We start from the raw sequence: 20,171 nt of genomic DNA, 5'->3' as shown, positions 1-20,171 counted from the left end.
GGAATGGGCCAGGCTCTTTAATGTAGAGCTCCTTTTGAGTCAGAAAGCTTTCTTGAAGTTCTTCTTCATTTTCCATCATTTTGGTTTGTTTCAGCATTTTAGCAAAGTTGTGGATTTTGATCCCTTTCTGCCACTATGCTGGGAGGGTGTTGGCTACAGAGTGGCATCTCTGAAAGAGGTCTTCATAGCCTTCAATAGGTTAACAGAAATATTTATTTAACTACTTTGCACATGTATATTTTAAAGGAGCTACCTGCATGTCTAGGTCTTCACACATCACTGCTTAACACCACACTGCACTAGGGGCAGGAGTTTCCGTCCATGCTCGGGTATATTAGTGGTTACTTATTGAAACTGCACCAACATTGTGAAGAGGCTGTGGAAAAAGCAAATAGCATTTTACTGCTGGATGTAACATCTCACTAATCCCAGTGTAAAAGCATCTTCAAATGAGGGCGGATGGATTGACGGATATGGTCAGAAGATGATAAGGTGAAGTTGATTTCACAAAATAGGCAGGCTTGGTGGCCCAAATAGTTTCCAAGGAAGAACCTTCGCTTTCCTCTTGGCTGCTGGTGATTTCCTGCTTCACAGATAAGATTTTCAAAGCTCTGACTTCAACTATGCTTGTAGCTAGAGTTCTTTATAATTCGAACATGACATTTACCATTAGCCCAAATACACTTAATGTAATTCACATATGTAACGTGTTCCAGCTGTTGCTGGTTTCTGGGGGTGGAGAGTTAGTTCACGTCAATGAACTATTACAGCTGCCGTTAGTCGGGGTGTGGAGGATGGGAGTGAGAGACTGTCAGACACCCACAATTCGGGTGAATGTCTGATTTAAACAGACATTATGGAAAATAGTAATGAAAGAATATTTTAATAATTCTCTTTGAATACACTGAAAATTTAATTTCCATCTAGTACTAAAATTGCCTTGTATATGCAAAAAAAGGGTTAATCTATCTGTTGTTTGCAGTGTTGCTAAATTTAGATGTACGCTTTCAGTGAGATAAGGTGCAGATTTAGGAAGATGTGGTCAGTCGGAGAATGCTGTTGCTGCTTTACTACTGCCTCCTATCAATTGAGAGATCAACAGAGGAAATGAATTAATTGCTTCTATTTTCCACTGCGATAAACACATTTTTTAAATATCCTGAGGTAAAGAGGTGAAACACTCCAGACATCCGTCTTTTTAAGATTCAGGAATAATTGGTAGAAATTTAGTAGATTGGCAAACTTCTCAATAGTGACGGTCAAAATATGCAACTTCATTGTGTTTACCAAATTGGTTACTGTGGCAACAGAAATGTTCTTGGACTCTGGATGAAATTTTACAATTTATCATAAACCATTGTGAACCTTGGGTTTCAGTAAGGAATAATTCTCCTTTTGAAGAAAACAACAGCACGTTCATAGCAATGTTATAGGAAGATGTTTTAAGGCTGTAACTACTTAAGTGATCTCCAAGAAAAGGCAAGAGTGAGCCTTGAGTGGCAACAAAAGGATTTAAATATTTTTATTCATTCATGGGATGTGAGCATCATTGACAAGGTCAACATTATTGTCCTTGAGAAGATGAGCCACCTACTCTATACAATATTACCTTATTGTGTATTTTAGGAAGTCCCCAAAGATTTACCTTGGCGGAAAAAAAAGTAATTTTCCTTATATAGGCATTAAGTAGCAAGTTTTCAAAAGGCAGGATGCCACAAAAAAATAATGAAATGAATGACCAATTAATTTGCTTCTTGTGGCATTGAAGTAACAAGAAAAACATTGTCGCTGTCAGTGTAAAGTGACTTCTGCCAGACATGTTAGTCAAAACTTAGCTCTGGCTGAACCAATCTGTTTGTAACCTGAGTTTCCTATTCAGCCTCCAAGTTGAATTTCCAATCTCATATCCTCTTTATCACTTAAACAGGCCACTTAGTTCTTGATAGTGTTGCCTGGTTCTGCCTTCACCTCAGCCCATTTTGTACTGAAATTTCATCCATGCCTTTGTCACTCTAAAGCTCAAATCAGGGAATTTCCCGACTCAGCAGACCCCTATCTTTGGAAATGGACGCTGCGTGCACACTTTTTGCGCCAGGAAGATGGAATTGGATTGATTTGGATCCACCAGCACCGGAAGATATGGCCACAGGGATGTGCAAGTGCTGAGGTGGGCTGGTTAGAAGGCCCACCCTGCTTCTCGAGGACTTTGGCTGGTTAAAGATTATTAGGCCCTGAGCTCACAACCTCAACATACATTCACCCTCCCACCCATTGCCCACGTCCTCTCCATGCCTTGCTGTCATACTCACATTTCTGTCCTCAGCTTGTAACAATGTTCCATTGAGGCCCAAAACAAGCTGAAGAAACAGCACTTCATCTTCTGAGTAGGCACTTTACAACCTTCTGGATTCAACATTGTGTTCAACAACTTCAGACCTTTTATTCAATTTTTCTTTTTGCCCTAGTGCCATTCTGTGTCTTGTCCTTATATTTCGTTTTCAGACAACACTGATCTTCATTCTGATATTAACACATTCTGCTACTTTGCTTTCAGACAGCATTGACCTTTTATTCTGCTGTTAATACCTACTTTGGACCAATGCTGTGTTCCTTAATTATGACCATTCCCACTCTCTTTCCCTTTGTTCCTTACTACCTTTGTAATTTAATCTCACTTGCCTGCTAAACTATTCCTGACCTTCCCTTTTTGCTCTATCTGACCCTCCCCTTTTTCAATAGCATAAAACCCTCACATTACTGCCTCCTTTTTGTTCCAAAGAAGTCATATGGAACCTCAAATTTGAACTGTTTCTCTCTCCACAGATGATGCCAGACCTGCTGAGTTCTTCCAGCACTTCCTATTATCCTTTCCATGCCTTCTATCTCCCATACTCCATCATATCGGTCATGCCCCTTCCATGCCACCCCTGACCCACCATACTCCTTCTATGCCCCCTGCAATTTCCATGCTCACTCACACAGTGGGCAATGGTATGGAACCAATGAACCACATTATAACAATATCAATAATTGAAATGGTGGGTATGAGATACCTACCCCTGCAATGGAACCAGCAAGTCGAGAGTGCAGGGTGTGGGCTTGTTATCTACACTTTTACCTCCCACCAGTGAAAATTGCCAGTGGTGGCAATGGCGGAGAGAGTCCTGGAATCAGGATCCATCCGCCATTTTGAAAAGCTTCTAAAGTTGGCCTGACTCTCTGAACATCCAGGTGCATGACTCAGGTGTTCTCCTGGCTGGCATCCCTCGAGCATCTCACTCCTCCTTAACTCCGTAACCTCCTGGAACCTTCTCCCTATACTCTCTGTCTGTGGCTTTCTCACACCCTTTTCCTTACTGACCAATCATTAGCAGCCTTGCCCTCAACTGCCTCAGATGCACTGTCTGGCAATCTCTCCGTAAACTCTATGGCTGGAATTTTACCATCCCACTCGCCACGGGAATCAGAGCGGGCGAGAACACCTGAATCATGCACCTGGATGTTCAGAGAGTCAGGCCAACTTTAGAAGCTTTTCAAAATGGCGGATGGGTCCTGATTCCAGGACTCTCTCCGCCATTGCCACCACCAGCAATTTTCACTGGTGGGAAATAAAAGTGTAGATAAAAAGCCCACATCCTGCACTCTCGACTTGCTGGTTCCATTGCAGGGGTAGGTATCTCATACCCACCATTTCAATTATTGATATTGTTATAATGTGGTTCATTGGTTCCATACCATTGCCCACTGTGTGAGTGAGCATGGAAATTGCAGGGGGCATAGAAGGAGTATGGTGGGCCAGAGGTGGCATGGAAGGGGCATGACCGATATGATGGAGTATGGGAGATAGCAGGCATGGAAAGGATAATAGGAAGTGCTGGAAGAACTCAGCAGGTCTGAAAGGTCCATTGACCTCGGGTGGGAATTTCCGGTTTCAGGGCAAGTGAGACAGGAAAATCCCGTCCCATGTGTCTCTGTAGACCCCTCCTGTGCTTCAAGACCGCCCATAAAATTCACCTCCGTTTTTGGTCACGACCATATTATATCTTTTTTTAAGCAATACCATAGGACTGTTAGTTATGTTAAAACTATTTAACATATCTTTGGATTCTAAAAAAAACTAGTAATATGTGCTTGCTTTCTCTCACTGAAAAGTGGGAGGGGAGGCTACACTGTTAAATTCCAGCTCTGGGAATATCCTACAACTGAGTGGGCCGTGGATGAAGTCCCAGAGATACATGGAGCAACAGATCTTTTGAGAACAATGTGTGAAAAAGATATATACAGCACACAGCCAAGGCCATAGTATGAATTTTGGTTTTTATTCATTCGTGGCATGTAAGCATTGCTGGCTAGGCCAGCATTTATTGCTCATCCTTCATTGTCCATGAGAAGGTCATGTTGACCTGTCTTGAACCACTTAATCACCTTGGCCAACTGTGCTGCCACTTTTAGGGAACTGTGGACTTGCACGCCCAGATCCTTCTGTATGTTAATGTTCCTAAGGGTTTTGCCATTTACAGTATAATTCACACCTAAATTTGATCCTCCAAAATGCATCACCTCGCATTTGTGCAGATTGAACTCCATCTGCGATTTCTGTGCCCACGTCTCCAATCTATCTATATCCTGTTGTATCCTCTGACAACCTGCGGCACTATCAGCAACTCCACAAATCTTTGTGTCATCTGCAAACTTACTAATCAGACCACCCACATTTTCCTCCAGATCATTTATATATACAACAAACAAGAGAGGTTCCAGCACTGATCTCTGTGGAACACCACTAATGTGGAGATGCCGGCGTTGGACTGGGGTAAACACAGTAAGAAGTTTAACAACACCAGGTTAAAGTCCAACAGGTTTATTTGGTAGCAAAAGCCACACAAGCTTTCGAGGCTCTGAGCCCCTTCTTCAGGTGAGTCACCTGAAGAAGGGGCTCAGAGCCTCGAAAGCTTGTGTGGCTTTTGCTACCAAATAAACCTGTTGGACTTTAACCTGGTGTTGTTAAACTTCTTACTGTGAACACCACTAACTACAGATCTCCATTCTGAAAAAAACCCTTCCATTGCTACTCTCTGTCTTTTATAACAAAGCCAATTCTGTATCCATCCAGCCCACCTGAATCCCATGTGATTTTATTTTTTGCACCAGTCTGCCATGTGGAACCTTGTCAAATGCCTTACTAAAATCCATATAAACTACATCCACAGCCCTTCCCTTATCAATTATCTTTGTCACCTCTTCAAAACACTCCATCAAGTTGGTGAGACATGACCTTCCCTGTACAAAACCATGCTGCCTGTCACTAACTAGTCCATTTTCTTCCAAATGCGCCGATAATATCCTGTCCCTCAGTATCTTCTCCAAAACCTTCCCCAGCACTGACGTCAGGCTCACCGCCCTATAATTTCCAGGATTATCCCTGTTTCCTTTCTTAAACAAGCGAACAACATTGGCTATTCTCCAGTCCTCTGGAACCTCACTTCTGGTCAAAGAGAATGTGAAGATATTTGTTAAGGCCCAGCTATTTCTCTCCTTGTCTCCTGCAGTAACCAGGGATAAATCCCATTCAGTCCCAGGGACTTGTCTACCTTAATGCAATTTAGGATACTCAACACTTCCTCCTTCAATATCGAGCATTCACACACCTATCCCTGACCTCAACATCCGTCATGTCCTTCTTGTTGGTGAATATTGATACAAAGTACTCATTAAGGATCTCGCCCACTTCCTGTGGCTCCACGCATAACTTCCCTCTATCATCCTTGAGTGGGCCTACTCTTTCTCTTGCTGCCCTCTTGCTCCTAATATAAGCATAAAATGTCTTGGGATTCTCCTTGACCCTGTTTGCTAAAGACATTTCATGGCCCATTTAGCCCTTCTAACTTCACCTTTAAATTTTTTCCTACTTTCACCATATTCCTCAAGGGCTTCATTAGTTTTTAGATGCCTAGACCTATCATATGCTTTATTTTTCCTTTTGATTAAGCTTACTATTTCCCTTATCATCCATGGTTCCCGAATCCTGCCATTTCTATCCTTCATTTTTGCAGGGACATGCCTGTCCTGCACTTCAATTAACTGATCTTTAAAAGCCTCCCACATGCCGGACGTGGATTTGCCCTCAAATAGCCTTCATCAGCTGGGGCATGGAGTACAAGAGTTGGGAAATCACATTACAGCTATATAAAACCTTGGCTCGGCTGCATTTGGAGTATTGCATGCAGTTCTGTTCACCACACTACCAGAAGGATGTGGAAGCTTTGGAGAGAGTGCAAAGAAGGTTCACCAGGATGTTGCTTGGTCTCAAAAGTGTTGACTATGAGGAGAAGTTAATAAACTAGGGTTGTTTTCACTGGAAAGACGGAGGCTGAGGGAAGACCTGACAGAGGTCTGCAAAATTATGAGAAGCATAGACAGGGTGGATAGTCAGAGGCTTTTTCCAAGGGTGCAAGTGTCAATTACAGTGGGGCACAGGTTCAAGGTGAGAGGGGAAACGTTTAAGGGAGATGCGCAGGGGAAGTTTTTCACTCAGAGAATAGTGAGTGCCTGGAATGTGCTGCCAGAGGAAGTGGTGGAAGCAGGCACATTAGCAACCGTTTAGAACATAGAACATAGAACATAGAACATTACAGCGCAGAACAGGCCCTTCGGCCCACGATGTTGCACCGACCAGTTAAAAAAAAAACTGTGACCCTCCAACCTAAACCAATTTCTTTTCGTCCATGAACCTATCTACGGATCTCTTAAACGCCCCCAAACTAGGCGCATTTACTACTGATGCTGGCAGGGCATTCCAATCCCTCACCACCCTCTGGGTAAAGAACCTACCCCTGACATCGGTTCTATAACTACCCCCCCTCAATTTAAAGCCATGCCCCCTCGTGCTGGATTTCTGCATCAGAGGAAAAAGGCTATCACTATCCACCCTATCTAAACCTCTAATCATCTTATATGTTTCAATAAGATCCCCTCTTAGCCGCCGCCTTTCCAGCGAAAACAATCCCAAATCCCTCAGCCTCTCCTCATAGGATCTCCCCTCCATACCAGGCAACATCCTGGTAAACCTCCTCTGCACCCTCTCCAAAGCCTCCACATCCTTCCTGTAATGTGGGGACCAGAACTGCACACAGTACTCCAAGTGCGGCCGCACCAGAGTTGTGTACAGTTGCAACATAACGCTACGACTCCTAAATTCAATCCCCCTACCAATAAACGCCAAGACACCATATGCCTTCTTAACAACCTTATCTACTTGATTCCCAACTTTCAGGGATCTATGCACACATACACCTAGATCCCTCTGCTCCTCCACACTATTCAAAGTCCTCCCGTTAGCCCTATACTCAACACATCTGTTATTCCTACCAAAGTGAATTACCTCACACTTCTCCGCATTAAACTCCATCCGCCACCTCTCGGCCCAACTTTGCAACCTGTCTAAGTCTTCCTGCAAACTACGACACCCTTCCTCACTGTCTACCACACCACCGACTTTGGTGTCATCAGCAAATTTGCTAATCCACCCAACTATACCCTCATCCAGATCATTAATAAATATTACAAACAGCAGTGGCCCCAAAACAGATCCCTGAGGTACACCACTTGTAACCGCACTCCATGATGAATATTTACTATCAACCACCACCCTCTGTTTCCTATCCGCTAGCCAATTCCTGATCCAATTTCCTAGATCACCCCCAATCCCATACATCTGCATTTTCTGCAGAAGCCTACCATGGTGAACCTTATCAAACGCCTTACTAAAATCCATATATACCACGTCCACTGCCTTGCCCCCATCCACCTCCTTGGTCACTTTCTCAAAAAACTCAATAAGGTTAGTAAGGCACGACCTACCTGCCACAAAACCATGCTGACTATCACCTATCAATTCATTACTCTCCAAATAACTATAAATCCTATCCCTTATAATTTTTTCCAACATCTTGCCGACAACAGAAGTGAGACTCACCGGTCTATAATTCCCGGGGAAGTCTCTGTTCCCCTTCTTAAACAATGGGACAACATTCGCTAACCTCCAATCTTCTGGTACTATACCAGAGGCCAACGACGACCTGAAGATCAGAGCCAGAGGCTCTGCAATCACTTCTCTTGCCTCCCAGAGAATCCTTGGATAAATCCCATCCGGACCAGGGGATTTATCTATTTTCAGACCCTCCAGAATATCCTGCACATCCTCCTTATCAACTGTAATACTGTCTATTCTACTCCCTTGCAACCCAGTGTCCTCCTCAGCTATATTCATGTCCCCTTGCGTGAACACCGAAGAGAAATATTGGTTCAATGCCTCACCAATCTCCTCCGGTTCCACACATAACTTCCCTCTGCCATCTATAACTGGCCCTAAACTTGCCCTAACCAACCTTCTGTTCTTGACATACCTATAGAACGCCTTAGGATTCTCTTTAACCCTATCCGCCAAAGTCTTCTCATGTCCCCTTTTAGCCCTTCTAAGCTCGCTCTTCAACTCCCTCTTAGCCAATCTAAAGCTTTCTAGTGCACTACCCGAGTGCTCACGTCTCATCCGAACATAAGCCTCCTTTTTCTTTTTAACCAACAAAGAAACTTTTTTGGTGCACCACGGTTCCCTAGCCCTACCAATTCCTCCTTGCCTGACAGGGACATACCTATCACAGACTCGCAGTAGCTGCTCCTTGAAAAAACTCCACATGTCGGACGTTCCCAGTCCCTGTAATCTCCTAGTCCAACCTATGTTTCCTAATTCTCTCCTAATAGTTTGGAGGCACCTAGATGGATACATGAATAGGGAGGGAATAAAGGGATATGGACTGAGTAAAGAAGGGCAGAACGTATTTTTTTAGTTTAGTTTGGGCATCATGACCGGCACAGGCTTGCAAGGCTGAAGGGCCTATTCCTGTGCTGTACTTTGCTTAATGAAAGCAAATTACTGCAGATGCTGGAATCTGAAACCAAAAGAGAAAATGCTGGAAAATCTCAGCAGGTCTGGCAGCATCTGTGAGGAATGAAAAGAGCTGACGTTTTGAGTCCAGATGACCCTTTGTCAAAGCTAAAAGGCATAGAAAGTGGGAGATGTTTATACTGCAGGATGAGGGAATGAAAGATGAATCATAGCCACAAAAGCAAGGGGAAAGGCTGCTAATGGCAGTCCATAGAGAGAATACTGTACTTTTCTTTAATTTTTGTCCACAGCAGTCCATGTAACGTAGGGTGCTCCATTAGTACTGTGCAAGAGAGAGAGAGAGTTCCAGGGTTTCCAGGATACAGTGAGCTCAGAGAAAAAAAGAAACTTGCCTTTGAAAGTGTGCAGGTTGTTGCCTGGTATGGAGGATATTAACTATGATAGAGATTGAATAAGCTGGGATTGTTCTCCCTGGAAAGACGGAGACTGTGGGGTGACCTAATAGAAGTTTATAAAATTATGATGGGTATATACAGGGTGAACAGTTGGAAGCTTTTTCCCAGGGCAGAAATGACGATTACAAGGGGGCACAGGTTCACGATAAGAGGGGAAAGGTTCAGTGGAGATGTGCGGGGGATGTTTTTTACACAGAGGGTGGTGGGAGCCTGGAATGCACTGCCAAGTGAGGTGGTTGAGGCAGATATGTTAGTGACATTTAAGATAAGTGACATTATCTGGATAGACACATGAACACACGGGGGAAAAGAGGGATATAAGCGGTTGGTCTAGATAGGGCAATGTGATAGGCGCAGGCTTGGAGGGCCGAAGGACCTGTTCCTGTGCTGTACTGTTCTTTGTTCTTTCTACAAGACAGATTGCGATTATTATCGATGGTAAATTAAAAGATCTGGTAAAACATTGCGTCTGAGACCAGTAACCTTTAGTGCACTTGCATTCGAACAATATACAAAGTTCACCAGAGGAAATGGTTACAACATTGTGCAGGAATCGTGAGGCACAGACTGCAGAAGTTAAAAGAGTGTGTGTGAAAATCTCTGAAGATGCCGAGCAAGATTCCTTGGGGGCCAGAGTAAGAATTTTCACATGGCATTTTATAAATTCAGGCAGTGCAATATGTAGAGAGAAGTGGGCAGCACGGTGGCACAGTGGATAGCACTGCTGCCTCACAGCTCCGGGGATCCGGGTTCAATCCCAGCCTTGGGTGACTGTTTGCGTGGAGTTTGCATGTTCTCCCTGTGTCTGTGTGCGTTTCCTCCGGGTGCTCCGGTTTCCTCCCACAGTCTGAAAGATATGCTGGTTAGATGGATTGGCCATGCTAAATTGCCCGTTAGTGTCCCTTCCAGAAGGCATTTAACAAGGTGCCGCTCCAAAGACTGCTGCATAAGATAAAGGTGCACGGTGTTACGGGCAATGTATTAGCATGGAGAGAGGATTGCTTAACTAACAGAAAACAAAGAGTGGGGGTAAATGGGTGTTTTTCTGGTGGGCGATCAATGACTAGTGGTGTGCCTCAGGGATCAGTGTTGGGACCACAATTGTTTACGATTTACATAGATGATTTGGAGTTGGGGACCAAGTGTAGTGTGTCAAAATTCACGGATGACACTAAGATGAGTGTCAGAACAAAGTGTGCAGAGGACGCTGAGCGTCTGCAAAAGGATATAGATAGTCTAAGTGAGTGGGCGAGGGTCTGGCAGATGGAGTACAATGTTGGTAAATGTGAGGTCATCCATTTTGGTAGGAATAACAGCAAAATCGACTGTTATTTAAATAGTAAAAAATTGCAGCATGCTGCTGTGCAGAGGGACCTGGGTGTCCTTGTGCAGGAATCTCAAGGAGTTGGTTTGCAGATGCAATGGGTAATTAAGAAGGCAAATGGAATTTTGTCCTTTATTGCTAGAGGGATGAAGTTTAAAAACAGCGAGGTTATGTTGCAGATGTATAAGGTGCTGCTGAGGCCACATCTGGAGTACTGTGTACAGTTTTGGTCTCCTTACTTGAGAAAGGATATACTGGCACTGGAGGGAGTGCAGAGGAGATTCACTTGGTTGATTCGGAGTTAAGAAGGTTGGCTTATGAGGAGAGACTGAGTAGACTCATTGGAATTAGAAGAATGAGGGGAAATCTTATAGAAACATATAAGATTATGAAGGAAATAGATAAGGTAGAAGCAGGGAAATTGTTTCCACTGGCGGGTGAAACTTGAAACTAGGGGACATAGCCTCAAAATAAGGGGAAGCAGATTTAGGACTGAATTGAGGAGGAACTTCTTCACACAAAGGATTGTGAATCTGTGGAATTCCCTGCCCAATGAAGCAGTTGAGGCTAGCGCATTGAATGTTTTTAAGGCAAGGATACATTTTTGAACAGTAAAGGAATTAAGGGTTGTGATGAGCGGGTGGGTAAGTGGAGCTGAGTCCACAAAAAGATCAGCCATGATCTTATTGAATGGCAGAGCAGGCGCGAGGGACCAGATAGCCTACACCTGCTCCTAGTTCTTATGTTCTTATGTCCCAAGAGGTGTAGGTTAGATGGATTAGCCATGTTAAATGTGTGGTGTTACAGGGATAGGGCGGGGGAGAGGGCCTGGGAAAGACACTGCCAGAGAATTGGTGCAGAATTGATTGGCCGAATGGCCCTTTTCTACACCTTCGAGATTCTATGATCAGTATAACAGAAGTGCGAGTCCACCATAGTTTGCACAAATTCATACACAAGCCTTTGTAGAAAAATTACCTTCATCATATTTACTGGGCCCGATTTTACCAAAATTTCGGGCGCGAAATCATGGTAAAGTTGGGCGTCGGGCCTAATATGCGGTCCAGACCCGACCCAAGGCCAATCGCGCTTTACCAACAGCCGATCCGGGCGCCGATCCGGGCACCGATCCGGCGCGCACCCGAATCGGCCAGCGGGCCGATTTAAATGCATTTGCATGCATTTAAATCGGCATAATGAAGCACGCGCCCAACTTTACCATCAATTCCCCTTTACCAGCGTTCGGCCCAATTCGCATCCGCGCCTTTACCGACCTGATAAATAAAAGTCCAACTTGTACTTTTATTCAGCAGGGGAATCACCGAGGCACCCCCTCTAACCACCCCGGCAGAACCCCCCCTCCACCCGGGATCGGATCCCTCTGGGAGGCAGCCGCCCCCCCCCCCCGCCTCCGGATGAGGCAGGCAGGACCCCCACCTGGGATCAGACCCCTCTGGGAGGCAGGCCTCCCCGGCAGAGCACACCCCTGACCTACCTCGATCGTGGTTTCCCTCCACCATCCTTCCCACTCACCTTCAGTCCTTCGACAGCCTGCAGCACGCTCCTGGACACTGACTTCAAGCCACCCGCTGAAGTGACCGGGCTTCACACAGGTCCGCTGGCGTCTGCCGGAGGAGGGGGGGCGGGCCCAGTTGGAACTCTGGTGGGGGGGGGGGGCTGAGGAGAGGTAGCGGGCCCACATCACTCTCTTGCGGGGGGTTGGGAGGGGAGGGGTGTGACTTATCATCCCCTTGGGGGGGGGAGAGGGGGTGTGACGTATTATCCCCTGGGGGGGTGGGAGGGGAGGGGGTGTGACTTATCATCCCCTGGGGGGAGGGGGGGTGTGAGCGATCATTCACTGGTTCACTACCAGCCACAGCCATCTCTCCCGCTCTCTCGCACCTTTAGGGAAGAATAATCTGTGGCTGGTAGTGTACCAGTGATGGTGCCAGGAGGGATCGGCCGCAGACAGAGGGTGAGACGTCACACCCCCTCTCCACGCCTCCCCCCCAGGGAATGAGACATCACACCCCCTCTCCACGCCTCCCCCCCCCCAGGGAATGAGACGTCACACCCCCTCTCCACACCCGCCCCCCCCCCCCCGCCCCCCCCAGGGAATGATCCGTCACACCCCCCCCACCCCCCTGCCCCCCGACCAGAGGATGAACGGCAGAGAGGCTCTCTCCGCTCTCTGTTTTTTGTTTTGCGCCCGGGCACGTTCTGTCAAATTCTTCCTGAACTGCGCATGCGCAGTTCGGCACTCCGACAGATGCAAATGCGCTAGGCCCCACCCACTAGACCCGCGCCGAGAAAAGGGGTATGGGGCGCTGGAGCGCGGCTGCCGGGCGCGGGTCTGATTTATGGCTGCACCCGGCACTTAGTCCCGATTTGGTAAAATCAACCCCACTGTGAACTCACATAGTTGCATTGAAGTAGTCTTCAACCAATGTTGGGGAAGGAGGATTTTGTATTGTCCTTTGATCTGGCATCTCCATCGGGAGGTCCAGAGATTGGTTAGAACTGGATTGGTGGGGTTTAATTCACAGGTTTGATCTCTCAGCAGTGAGGGGACTTGGAGAGGAAAGGACTTGACAGTATTGTGTCAATGGGAGGAGAATATCCCAAGTCTACCAGTATATCAGGAAATGCATTGAGGACTAATGATTGTCAGAATTATTGAACCTTTCAATTATTGGCAATTTTTAGATACTGGACTATTTATTTTTTCAGATTGCAGAAGGAATGGCATACATTGAACAGAAAAACTACATCCACAGAGACCTGCGAGCTGCCAATATTCTAGTAGCAACTACACTGGTCTGTAAAATTGCAGATTTTGGTCTTGCCAGGCTTATAGATACTGAATATACAGCACGTGAAGGTGAGTCTTTGTTATACATTCACACATTCTCAATAAGATATGTATTTTTAAGGCCTTTGAATAATGGAATGTATATGATGCACTTTTGGTTTTCAAAGGTTCCATTAACTCCACTTTCCGATATTCCCAAGAACTCCACTACCTCTTCCCTAACAGCAGGAAACTGGCTGCTGGTGCCTGATAATCCTGTCCAGGTACATCATGAGGGATAAGCTGCTGTACAAATCAATAGTGCAAGTCAATTGATGCTGATTTATGCAATGAAGACAGCTTGCGTGCACCACAGAGAGTGACTAGGTGGCATCAGTGGTTGGACGACATTAGTAGCAACACAAGGTCCAAACTCACCTTTTAACCAGGGTTCTCAACACAGAGGCCACAGGGAACCTGGTGCAGCAGAGTTGACCAAACTGGCATCAAGAGAAAAGCAGTCAGGAAAGGAAACTGCTGAGTGAGCAGACTCAAAGGAAGACATTTTCATAAAGATACAGTGAGTGGGGAAAGCAGGCTTGGGAATCAGTCCGTAAAACAGAGAGGAGCATGGAAAGATTCAAAGAGTGTTTATTCAGAGACAATAGGAATGGAAAAGTGAGTTTAGGACAGGAGGACAAATGGGTTAATCAGACAGTTTGTTCTCTTTATAAATAGACTGTGAATGCTGTGGTCCCATTTGTAATAAGATGTTAATCCGCTAAGGCTAACCTTTCATATGCATTTGAGATAGGTTTTCCAAAAGGTTTGTTATCAGCTGGTAGTGTGCATCAGATGATTGGGGGCAACATACACAATTTTCTAACATGTGGTGGTGATGGGTGTGTGTCCGCTGCTGGCATTGTTGTGGAAAATAAACATTTCTTATTAAAAACAAAATACAAATTTAAAGAAGCACCTCAAATGTTTCAGTTTATCAGACGGATACCATTTGGCTGCTGAGTCTTCCTAACGAAACCCCTCTCATTGAGAAGATGACTTTAATTTATGCTTATTAAAAATACAAGATCTTTTGTGCTTTGGTGGGTCAGTTCATTTTCTGGTGCGTTACTGAGCCATGTTGGCCAGGAACTGCTCAGACTGGACACCAGTTTGTGCTTTATTAATGTCCTCAGCTGCGTTGACACAGTTTACATACAGTGGGGCGGGGAGGAAGGAGATAGGTGCACCCGGACCCTCACTCAGTTTGATACCCAGTTACCATCACTGGTACTGGGAAAGACAAGTTTTGGATCAGCTGGCTCAATAGTCACCCAGCACATGCTCACAAGTCTGACACATAATGAGGTCTAATGAGTCATATTCTTCAGAATTAAAAATGGAAACTTGGGGTGGGGGGGGGAGCATAATTTATTTTCATTTCATTTTTTCTTTCCTCACAGGTGCCAAATTCCCGATCAAATGGACAGCACCAGAGGCTATAAATTATGGCACGTTCACAATCAAGTCTGATGTCTGGTCCTTTGGAATACTTTTAACTGAAATTGTAACATACGGCAGAGTACCATATCCAGGTAGCGTGAGAATTGCACTAGAATATGGGAATTTTATGGCCTTAACGTAGAATTCTTTTTACATTGAACTGAAGATAGTGACAATATACAGTCAGTCTGAAAATCTTACATTTGAGCAGCTGAATACTATTCCAAGTGAGACTCATTAAACACGTGACTGTACGAGTGACATCTTTGAATGTAGCTGGAGCTGAAACAACTGCCTGAAAACAGATTCATATTTTAATATCATGGGTGGAATTTTCCCATCTCATCTGCCATGGGAATCGTAGTGGGAGAGACAGGACCATCCAAACGTCCATTGACCTCGGGCTGAATTTTCCAGTCTTGGGGTGAGTGCGGCTGGAAAATCCTGCCCCATAACCTGCTGTCTAGATAGTGCTCTCTGACTCCATCAGACCATCAATCGAAGTGTGCAACTGGATATATAAGACAGTTTTCTACAGGATGGCTGGAACTTTCCAGCTGTTCATGCTGGTGGAATCTTTGGATCCTGCTGATGGTTCACCCCCACCGTGGGTTTCATGGCAGTGAGAGGTCCATTCAATGGGAAAGCCCATTTACAATGGTACAGCCAGAAGATCCTGCCACCAGCCAATGGCAGGCTGCCTCCTGGCAGGTTGCACAGTAAATCCCATCTGACATTCTGGCTTCCTAAGAAATCTAGACTGCCATTGTCCATGTGCAATTATACAGCACACGATACAGCAAATAGCTGGCTACAGATTGAATTTTGCAGCACAAAGGAAACTCTTTAACCCATTGTGCCTGTGACCTCTCTGTCTGCCATTGTTCTCCACTTCATCTCATTTCACAAGAACACAAACATTAGATGCGGGCGTAGGTCCCTTGCTTCCTCAAACCTACTCCGCCATTCGTTAAAGCCATGGCTGATCTAATTGTGGCCTCAACTCTACTTTCCTGTCAACTCCCCATAACCCTTGACCCTCTTGTCAATCAAAAACCTGTCTAACTGAGCCTTGAATATAGTCAATGACCCAACCTGCACTGCTGGACTTCACAGGGTAATGACCTTATGGGAGAAAAATATTTTCTTAATCTCAGTCTTAAATGGGAGATCCCTTATTTTTAAACAGCGCCACCTAACTCTATATTCCCCACAAGGAGAAATATTCTCTCAACATTCACTGTCAAGTTTCCTCTGTATCACTTAAGTCTGAATAAACACACCTCTCCTTCTGAATTCCATGGGTATCAGCCCAATCTGCTCAACCTTTCTTGATTAGATAACCCCTCATAGAATCCATAGAATCCCTACAGTGCAGAAGAAGGCTGTTCAGCCTATCAAGTCTATACCAACTCTCCGAGCAAACATTTTACCCAGGCCCAACCCCCATTCTAATACCATAACCCCACACTTTTACCATGGTTAATCCACCTAATTTACACATCTTTGAACACTAAGGGGCAATTTAGCATGGCCAATCCACCTAACCTGCACATTTTTGGACTGTAGGAGGAAACCTGAGCACCTGGAGGAAACCCACAGACATGGGGAGAACCTGAGCCCCTGGCACTGTGAGGCAGCAGTGCTAACCACTGTGTTGGCTCATCCCATGACCTTATGAGAGAAATGAACATTCTCTGAATTGCTGCCAATACAATGGTATTATTTCTTAAATATAGAGTAAAAATGTACTCCCCCAAACCTTTCCCATAAGACTTTTTTTTTTCCCTCTCAAGTATTTGGCCGTTCTCTTTATGGAATCCCAAATGGATTTGTCTTTTACTAATGTGCCCTTTTTGGTAGGGCATCTAATGTTCAAAAAAGCCTCTGTGCTTTTATAAAAATCTCTCCTACCCTCTCCCTCTGTTTTAGCAGTGGTTAGTCAATTTTTGACCACTAGTTACCAACTCACTGACCAGTGCTACAACCCATGTGGTACCGAATGAAAACCTCTTATAATTGTGAATGCCTTCAACAAATCCCGTTTTAACCTTTGATACTGTAATAATCTTACCAAGGCCAATTTTCCATCACGCCTTTCAATGGCAACAGAGTGAAGGTCTCTTGACTGCCGGCCTGTGTGGACCAAGCTGGTTTTAAACCCCCGCTGCTCCTTCCCTATTGGATCTATTGATGATCCCCCATGGCTATCAGAACAGATAGAATGAAAGTTTTGTTTGAATGCAAAGGTCCAGAATGATATTCCGACCAGTGCAGCACCCTGGGGGCCCTGCGCCATCAATGGGGTCGTCTTTTGGATGAGACACTAAACTGAGGCATCATTTCCTGTTTGGGTAGATGTAAAGTACCCCATGACACTATTTCAGTGAATGGCAGGGGGATTATCACCCATGTCCTGGCCAATATTTACTTCTGAATGAACATCACAAATTATCTGGTCATTTGTCACCTTATTGTTTGTGTGGGGGGGTTGCTGTTCTCTGCTGCATTTTCTATATTAGAACAGTGATTACACTTCCAAAGTTCTTCTTCAGCTGTAAGTGCTTTGGGACATCTTGCGGTCATGAAAAGTGCTATATAAATACATATCAGTCTAATTCTTTCATATGAAACCCTACTGTCTGCAGCCAATATTATGTGTCTGGTGTGATTTAGGCATTTGCTGTTTAGTGTGCCTCAATCATTTAATGAACCCTCAACCCACCTCTTCCTGCAGTGCAGTTATATATTTTAAAATATCATGCACTGAGTTTCACATTTGTCTTTTCTTCATATTCAGCATCAAGGACAATATAATGAAAACATACCTGTGTGAAACACTAAAAATGAAAGCATGGCACTTTCAACACTGAGGTGTGTCAATTCACCACAGCCAATTTCTAATACTGTTTCATGCAAAATAGACTTGGAGAGAAGTTAGTTCCTGTATTTTTTAAACATTGTTAAGACCAATTTTCATATCCTCAAGTATTCGTTTCTCACAATTGGAGCATCTGAAGAGATGATCATCCTGAAACTCTGGATTTTTGAGGGCAGGAATTTTGGCTAGTTTGGCTAGTCTGTTTGCCACCATTGCCCTATCCCCCACTCCCATCCAAACATGATGGAATGGCAATGCACTGCATTGAATTCCATTGGGATTTGAGTCAGGTTGAGATGAGGGAAGACAGAAAGTCCACCCCAACTTAGGGGGCCCTCCTTTTTTGGGCTAGCTTTTCAACCTGTATTCAATGATGATGTTTATCAACTTTGATTGGAGAAGTGAAGAGCCTAAATTCAGAAGTAGTTTTATTTTTCCCATGTGAGATGCTGGAGCAGTTGCACAACCAGGTACTTATTGTCTGTCCTTTTGATCCCGCAGGGATGAGCAACCCTGAAGTGATTCGTAATTTAGACCGTGACTATCGAATGCCGTGCCCTGACCATTGCCCGGATGAACTCTATGATATCATGGTGAGCTGCTGGAAAAAGGTTCCGGAAGACAGACCCACATTTGAATATTTGCAGAGTATTCTGGAGGACTTCTATACAGCCACAGAAGGACTGTACCAACATACTTAGCTACAAGCACCCTCTTGGGCTACTGAAGAGAATGGATGATTTATCAGAGAACCTCAAATCATGCACTATTTTTTCCTTCATATTTAGCTGAAAACATTTGCAATTTAAAGTGAATCACCGGGTGTTAAAAAAACATTTCTCTGTTACATTCTATTTTCTATGGTTAAGACTGTATCAAAAAGACGGAAGACTTGCGCTTGACCCTAGCTGAGCTATCATTGGGCTGAATTTTGGAAAGCTATACTCTCGTGCTAACAGGATCGTGTGAGCTGAGGAATCACTGCGAAGATGTTAGTAAAAGTGCCTTTCACAAATTATGGTGCACATAAAAACATTTTCTTTGCTCCAATAAGAACCCCCTTAGCAGTTCTGATTGGTGCATCTTCTCTGGGCTTCTTGTACATTTAGTCAAAACACGTTCATTATAATGGAGATGCATTCAGAAACTTATCTTGAACTTGCCATCTTGAGACTTCCCACATTATGTGAAACTTTCCACATTATGTGCCTGAGCTGTTGTAAATTTGCTGTCTTGGTTTCCAAGAGCATGCTGGACTGTACACTGTATTTTCATTATATTTCATGTTCAGTTATATATTACAGTGCCTGACCAGTTTTAAACAAAAACTATAATTGCTTTTGCTGATTTTTTTTGCTTGACTTAATTGTTTTGGGTGGTAATTTATTTGAAATACATCAACAGGCAGTTGCTAAAAGTGGAGATTCATGCACTGATTTGAATTCTCAGATTAAAATAACGTTGCTCTTTACTTGAACTTGTACCATCATTCATATCAAAACACAAGTTTCTCTAGGTTGCACAGTGCTATCCCGTTACACTTATGTTAACTTTAAAAGCTTTGAGTGGCTTAAGTTGTCAAAGTTTACATTGATGTCACATTTTGCTGAAAAACCTTGAGTGGACCAATGATACAGTGAAAAGGTTCCAATGGGGGTCATGAGCGTGTGACATGATAACCTGATTGGAATGGAAAACAGCAGAGGACTGGCAGAAGATTATTAAATCATGGCTGTTGGCAAGAAGCCTTGCTTGCTGCACGACCTATAGGCATCACTAGCAAGTCCTGTATTTATTTCCTATCCCTCTTCCCTTGTGAAGGTGCTTTGGGTGAAGATACACCCATATTACTGATAGAATCACAGAATCCCTACAGTACGGAAGGAGGCTATTTGGCCCATCAAGTCTGCACCGACTTTCCGATAGAGCATCTTATTCAGGTCCACCCCCAACCATAACCCCACGCATTTACTCCACTAATCCCTCTAACCTACACATCTTGGAACACCAAGGGGCAATTTAGAATGGCCAATCCACCTAACCCACACATCTTTGGATTGTGGGAGAAAACCGGAGGAAACTCACGCAGACACAGAGGGAAGGTGCAAATTCCACACAGTCACCCAAGGCCAGAATTGAACCTGGGTCCCTGATGCTGTGAGGCAGCAATGCTAACCACTGTGCCACCACACATAGGTAGGGAGTTTCAGTGCTTTGACCCAGTGATGATGATGAAACAGTGATATTTTTTCAAGTCAGGAGGTGAACTTGGTGGTGATGGTGCTTACATGCAATGCACCTTCTGCCCTTAG

The 20,171-nt window shown here is 44.5% G+C and overlaps 2 protein-coding genes across 6 annotated transcripts in view; both read left to right on the top strand.

The window, feature by feature from the left end:
• LOC144493652 (proto-oncogene tyrosine-protein kinase LCK-like) overlaps positions 1-19,329 on the top strand; it is a 106,593-nt gene extending 87,264 nt beyond the window's left edge. For all 5 annotated transcript variants that reach the window (XM_078212938.1, XM_078212934.1, XM_078212937.1 and 2 more), the window contains exons 11-13: positions 13,415-13,565; positions 14,939-15,070; positions 18,361-19,329. In XM_078212938.1, the coding sequence (XP_078069064.1) occupies positions 13,415-13,565; positions 14,939-15,070; positions 18,361-18,560 (483 nt within the window). In that variant the 3' untranslated portion in view covers positions 18,561-19,329. The remainder of the gene's footprint in view (positions 1-13,414; positions 13,566-14,938; positions 15,071-18,360) is intronic.
• The window catches only part of LOC144493660 (cerebral cavernous malformations protein 2 homolog), a 440,921-nt gene that overhangs the window by 304,555 nt on the left and 116,195 nt on the right, over positions 1-20,171 (top strand). The window lies entirely within an intron of this gene.

The sequence above is a fragment of the Mustelus asterias genome, chromosome 5, assembly GCF_964213995.1.
Source record: "Mustelus asterias chromosome 5, sMusAst1.hap1.1, whole genome shotgun sequence".
Classification (NCBI taxonomy): domain Eukaryota; kingdom Metazoa; phylum Chordata; class Chondrichthyes; order Carcharhiniformes; family Triakidae; genus Mustelus; species Mustelus asterias.
Note: the sequence above shows the minus strand (reverse complement) of the source record. Positions and strands in the feature narration are given on the sequence as shown.